General features: G+C 40.7%; 1 protein-coding gene across 1 annotated transcript; it reads left to right on the forward strand.

Annotated features, from left to right (window-relative positions):
* Positions 1-528: 528 nt before the first annotated feature.
* LOC133534535 (large ribosomal subunit protein eL42) lies at positions 529-6,277 on the forward strand. The gene is made up of 3 exons (XM_061873700.1): positions 529-680; positions 822-995; positions 6,114-6,277. The coding sequence occupies exons 1-3, from the start codon at positions 678-680 to the stop codon at positions 6,249-6,251; spliced, it is 315 nt and encodes a 104-aa protein (XP_061729684.1). The 5' UTR covers positions 529-677; the 3' UTR covers positions 6,252-6,277.
* The last annotated feature ends 319 nt before the right edge of the window (positions 6,278-6,596 follow it).

Consider the following 6,596-nt stretch of genomic DNA (forward strand, 5'->3'; position numbering starts at 1 on the left):
ACCGAAATTCCAAAAATTTTTAATGTTCTTTCTCTTTTACTCTCACTAAAACGTAATTAGTGTGACAGAGAAAAATGCCCGCAATTGTCGAACTTCGATTTTCGCGGTTATAGCCCTGGGGGCCTACCGAAAAACCGAAATTCGCAAATTGCGGGGATCTTTCTCTTTTCCTCTTACTGATACGTAATTAGAGTGACAGAGAAAATGCCCGCAATTGACGAAGTTCGATTTTCGCGGTAATAGTCCAGCGGGCCAACCGCGAACCACGTTCGACGTGTTGCCTCCCTGTTACACTTACGTACGAATTCACAAGTGCGACAAAGACGCAACACGTCGAACGTGGTTCGCGGTAGGCCCTCTGGAGGCCTACCGCGAAAATCGAAGTTCGTCAATTGCGGGCATTTTTCTCTGTCACGCTAATTACATCTTAGTAAGAGTAAAAGAGAAAGATCCCCGCAATTTGCGAATTTCGATTTTCCCGGTAGGCCCCCTGATCGCGTAGCCGGAATAATAGGCTTTCCGAATGTATCCTGGTAACATTGGGTAGTGATTATATCACAGACTAGGAGGATTATATGCTCTTTGAACATTGGTAGTTATTACGCCAACGCACAGCAACACTGGCCTGTTCCTTTCTTTTTGACGTTTCTTTGGATCGTGCAAAGTCAAACACAAAAATGGTGTGTGAGTTTTCTATTTCCATCCATATAAATCGTGACTTCCGTGAATTATAATGCTGAAAACTATCGCCAATCGTGTTTCTTTTGACAATGGTTGTGAATTTCTGAAGATATTTCAACGACGAACTTTGTTATTTTCAGGTTAACGTACCTAAACAGCGCAGGACGTACTGCAAAAAATGCAAGGTCCACAAGACCCACAAGGTGTCCCAGTATAAGAAGTCCAAGGAAAGACACGCCGCCCAGGGCAGAAGGCGTTACGACCGCAAACAGCAAGGTTATGGTGGTCAGTCCAAGCCCATCTTCAAGAAAAAGGTAAACAACATAACCTCCAAACGCCGATAATGATTACTCAAATTATTAAAGGGTACGGTGTTATATTAAACCATTAAGTAAGTTTTTATTGCTCTTAATTACTTTGGAACATAATTTATGGACTAGCTTAAATTCACAACTGAATTGTTTAATCCATACTGTTTATGTATGTTTTTAAGTTATTTTTAAATGTATAGGTACTCTAATTTACGGATACATTTGCCTTACTTGTTATAGACTGTGCTGAAGGACTGAGCTCCATTGTCATCAAGAACTTTGATTACTCCGTAGTGTTTTTGAGGGCATGAAATGCAATTGCTGCCTATAATAATATTTATGTTCCCTGAATGTAGCTAGTTCCATTTGACACTTAATTATTAAGGCCCTAACCAAATTGTGCTATTATTTCATTTAAAATTAGAGATGGGCCGAATATTCTGTAATTATTAGAATTATTAGATATTTAACAAGTTTTTGAATGTTCATATTCGGCCGAATTATTCGGTTAAAGCGCGGAATATTCGCCTAGTAATATTTATTAAGTTCCTCTTTGCATTCAATTAAAGAAAATGGTCATTCAATTAAAGCTAAGGTCGGACCGAGAACGCGAGAGACAGACCGAGAATTTATAAAATAGAAGAAAAAAACACGCATGTAGACGAAATTCGACGATTTATCAGAAAAAGTTATCATGATCAATTCCTAGCACTATTAAATACTATTTTTAGGGTTCCGTAGCCAAAATGGCAAAAACCCTTATAGTTTCGCCATTGCCGTCTGTGTGTCTGTCCGTATGTCACAGCCATTTTACTCGAAAACTATACGATGAACTTTATAACGATATATGAAACGATGGTGTATTATATAAGTCACTATTTAGTGTGGTAAATAGCTAAGCTGTAATCAATACTTTTTCAGGAAAATTATTTTGAATATCTTATTTAAACGAAGCAAGTGCCTCGAACATTCGCTCTTTTGCTTGTCTGGCTTTTTGTATTGTATGAAGGTACGGAACCCTCCTTTATGCGTTGCCCGACACTCATTTGGCCGGTTTTTCTAGTACGGATGTGCACTAAAAGAGGTACAATAACAAAAATCAAAATTAAACAGTTATATATTGTAACCCAACAAAACATAATTTTTCAGCGTTATGGTCCGTTAAATTGTGACAATGCTCATTGTTTAACTAACCACCACATCAAGTTAATTTAAGTTACATCTCAATAACAATATACACTCATTTATTAACTCTTCCGCAATAACAACAACCACAAAACGAAAATAACCAAACAACAAGTCATTACTTGCAACCGAGCCTTTCCAATCCCAACACCGTATTTGATAAGTAATTGGCTTAAAATGTGGGTATGAAACCAATCAAAATCACAAAAAACGTCACACCAAGCGGGCGATGCCACCAAATGATAAGTTGATAACTTATTGCCTAGTCTCGGTCTCGGCAAGAATCTCGGCCCATTTTGGCCAAGAGCCGAGACCAAGATCTCGGCCCTATTTTCGGCCGAGAATGCCGAGACCGAGATCTCGGCCGGACCTTAATGGTAGCTAGGTACTCCAGAACTTTCCATGTACTCTCCCAGACTATGTCTTCCTGCTGTCATTATAACACATGATGAGACATGTATTAAATCTATAGGACTTTTTAATAATTTAGCAAGTAAATATTGAAAATTTGCTTGAGAGAACTCTTTGCCCTTGATGTGGATCGTATCTTCTAGCTAATATAGGTAATATTAATATGGCAGTTTGGAATGACTTTTTAGAACGTTATATTGTTGAACCAAATTATTCAGCCCAATATTAGGTTCAGCAAGATCTGAACCAATCATTTGATTTTTCCCATCTCTGTTTTACACGCACACTGGATGATACACGCATTTTGACAAATACATACTATTCATATAAACACGCCTTTTGATTAGTATACAGCGTGTCCCTAGCCATTGGACAAAGCCGAAATGTACATATGCATTAGGGTATTCGTATTCATTCGTATTCGCGGGCTGGGTTTCCGCAACTCGACGTCGCAATTCGCACCTATTTTGCGTGATGGTGGGTTGACGGCACTACTCCTGCCAACCCAACTCTACCAGGAAGCCTAGCAGACCCTTGATGTTGCCGACGACTTCTGGGAGAGACCTCGGGGAACCGAGGTATTGTGCCCGGTATTCTGCCACCCCTGGGCATTCAAGAATGACGTGGGCGGCTGTCTCCTCCTCCTCCATGCACGCTCTGCAGAGGGGGCTATCTGTAACACGTAGGGTTAATAGGTGTTTGTTTAGTGGGGCGTGGCCGGTTATGGCCCCAGTCAAAAGCCGGAGCTGTGGCCTCTTCAGCTGTCTCAGCCTCCTCGACAAACCGGGGTCGATTGTCGGGAGGGCCTCCTTCGCCTGCCTGCACGTGCCTAGGTTAGACCAGTACTGTTGGTGTTTTACCTTGGTGTTGCATCTCAGCATGTTCCGGAGCCAGGCATAAGGCAGAGGTATGATTGGCTCCGGTCCTGCCACCCTCAGTTCCGAGCCACCTCTCGCCAATATGTCGGCTGCATCGTTCCCTCGCGAGTTGCTGTGTCCCTTAATCCACTGCAGAGTTACGCTGGTGGTGGTGCTTACCTCTGACAGAGCCTTGTGGCATTCGTAGATTAGCCCTGAGGTCAAAGTATAACTTTGCAGAGCTTGCAGTACTGACCGACTGTCAGAGAGTATGCGGATGGGGTAGTCCTCTACTTTCCTTGAGACGATTGCGTGTGCATGCATTAGGGTATTTAGAACCAGTGTACAAAGTATCATAACAGCCGGTGTAGCGGTTTTGAAGAAATTAACAAATTACCAATTTTTACTTTGGATTAACCTGTATGTGTTAGTAGCTCCTAAGGTAATCCTCAAAGAATAGTATGGAACCTTCTTTAACCTTTTTGATTATCTTTTTTATTTATGACACTAATAAGCTTTTGACTTTTGAAAAATGTCATCATTATTAAATATTTCGAACAAATTGTCAAAAACACTGCCAAAGATTAACACAGTGTGTTTCTTTTTGTTGTCGATTATTGCAAATAACTTTTGTTCGAAAAATTTATTTTCTTATCTTTTGTTATAATTAAAAAAATATTAACGTCAGAGCATTCTTGAGAATTAACCCTACGTGGGGTTTCAGGGTTTGTCCAATGGCTAAGGTCACCCTATATATCGCGAATTTTGGAAGCTTTAGTGTGTTAAACACAATGACGTAAAGTATTTGACGCGGGTCGGGTTGGTCGGTCGGATGGCCAGTTCACCCATATGCTCTTGTACCAAGTAGGGGTGTCAGGCGAGACACGCTTAAAAGTAATCAAAAATAATAAAACCAGTGCAAGTGGAATAAAATAATATTTAAGAAGAAATTAACGTGTGGATGAAATTTATCATAGTAACTGTAAACTGAATTAGTTATGATGTTATTTACGACACCTGGATCTTTTGTCGAGGGTGCTTAGCTGCAATGCGTAGCACAGCATTGTATTTATATGTATAGGAGCATTGCTGATAATGGCGTTAGCACCATCAACAATAAGGTCCCTTTCAATTAATTAAGCTTATTTTAATAGTATTGAATTTTGGCGGTAACTACTGGGATTTTTTTCCCCAGTAGTTACCAACTTACCACTGGTAAAGGTAGGATTGTTTTACCAGTAGTTACCACTGGTAACAATTTGGTGGTAAATAGTGGGAATAGCCGGGTCCACACAGAGCGAGCACGTACGTGCTAGGCAATTTTCTCACGCACAAACCGGCCAGTGTAGAAGACGTGCCTAGGCCGAGGCGGCGCGTGCGTTTTTGCCCGAGCGCGCCGCTCGCTCGCTCTGTGTGGACCCGCCTAATAACCCGTATTTGTGGACAAATATGCATATTCCATATATGTAGAGAGCTGGAAGAGGCAAAAGACCAAGCTTCTTAAATAGTAGTTCTTGGTAGGATTCGTCAGGCCTAGGGGATGAAAATTCCGGATAAATTAAATGTTTTTTCGGGACTTTTACCAAATATCGTTCCTTTTCGGTTTTTTTCCTATTTTATCAGGCGCGTGTGGTCAATCAATCAATTTTTCGTGTTATGGCTCCATCAAGGTGTTGATGATTCTACCAATATGTCGAGGTTGGATGTGGTCGCTCTGTGTGGACCCGCCTATTCAAAAAATTAAATACGTCATTAGACGTGCAACCTTAACCTTCCTGTTTAAATTCCCTATTAAATTCATATGGAAAAATACAGAAGTTTAAAAAAAAACTCGTTTTATTTCGGAAATATTGTAATTGAAATTTGCATTGTTTTTTTGGAAAGAAAATTGAAAAAAACGAGGCGTATGGAAATTTTCCCGTATCTTTCCAGGTTTTTTCAACGCTACGAGTAGTCAGGCCGCATTCCATGTATTGCTCTTAAACATCTTTATTGTGTGAAAAATGCTTGGTTTATGTCAGTGCTATAGCTCCATAGTATTAACCCATGAGTTGTTCTTCCAGAACCTTTTGGCCCCAGAGGATATCTACGGGATATGTACCTCTCCTCCAACCCCCATCCCCTCCCTCCCCTGGCCACTCGACTATGACCTATATCAATTATTGTCAACTTCCTTGGTTCTCTTGGCGATCTCATGTCTAATTCAAGAAAAACCCTGTAAGGAAATTACTCTACAAAGTGTTCCATTTCGATGTATCTTAATTACTGGGTATTATTGGAAAGGTCTCGGCGGACCGGCGCAGCATCCGCGTGGAATCGATGTCTTATCTTGCACAATTCGGCTGGAGGAACTTCAGAGTAAAAATAAACTGCACTTTATTTGCTGCACACACGGGTCTTTTATTGTCATAATAAATACACCGTTTGCTGGTCAGGATTCGCTTAATATAATTAAATATAAATGTATCTTACACAAGAGCACTCGGGAGAACAGACATTCGGAAAGAGAGAGTAGAGAGCAATAGAACGGATACGGAACTATGTATCAAATGACATTAGCTGTCACTGTCATGCATTGCGTTTTGTTATATGCTTAGATATATTCAATAGGTATGAAGTTAAATTAGAAAATAATTATTAAGATTCATTTATTCTGTTTTTGTTCTAGGCGAAAACCACCAAGAAAATTGTGCTCCGTCTGGAATGCGCCGACTGCAAGGTGCGATCCCAGGTGGCGCTGAAGAGGTGCAAGCACTTCGAGCTTGGTGGTGACAAGAAAAGGAAGGGACAGATGATCCAGTTTTAGGCGCGATAATAAATAAGGACAAATAATATGACTGATTTCATTGTTTGACCCCCTAACTAGACGTGGTGCGCTAAGAAACTGCTTAATTTGCTTATTGGTTAATCCGGCCAATCCGGTATAGTATACTTACCACAAGACTTCATGTGTGAGCCACACAAGAGCGTAAAACCGTTGCCAATGGAATGCAGTTGAACCCCCCCGAGAAATTAAAACTTGTAACTAAATGTATGCCTCTGGCCTCTTCCTGGTTCACAATCATATTCAAGCCTTAAGTGCCGATTATATCCACACATCCACACGTCATCAAGCCCGAGCAAGATAATTTTTCCGTTTCACTAAATATCG

The sequence above is a fragment of the Cydia pomonella genome, chromosome 2 (genome assembly GCF_033807575.1).
Source record: "Cydia pomonella isolate Wapato2018A chromosome 2, ilCydPomo1, whole genome shotgun sequence".
In the NCBI taxonomy this organism is placed as follows: Eukaryota; Metazoa; Arthropoda; class Insecta; order Lepidoptera; family Tortricidae; genus Cydia; species Cydia pomonella.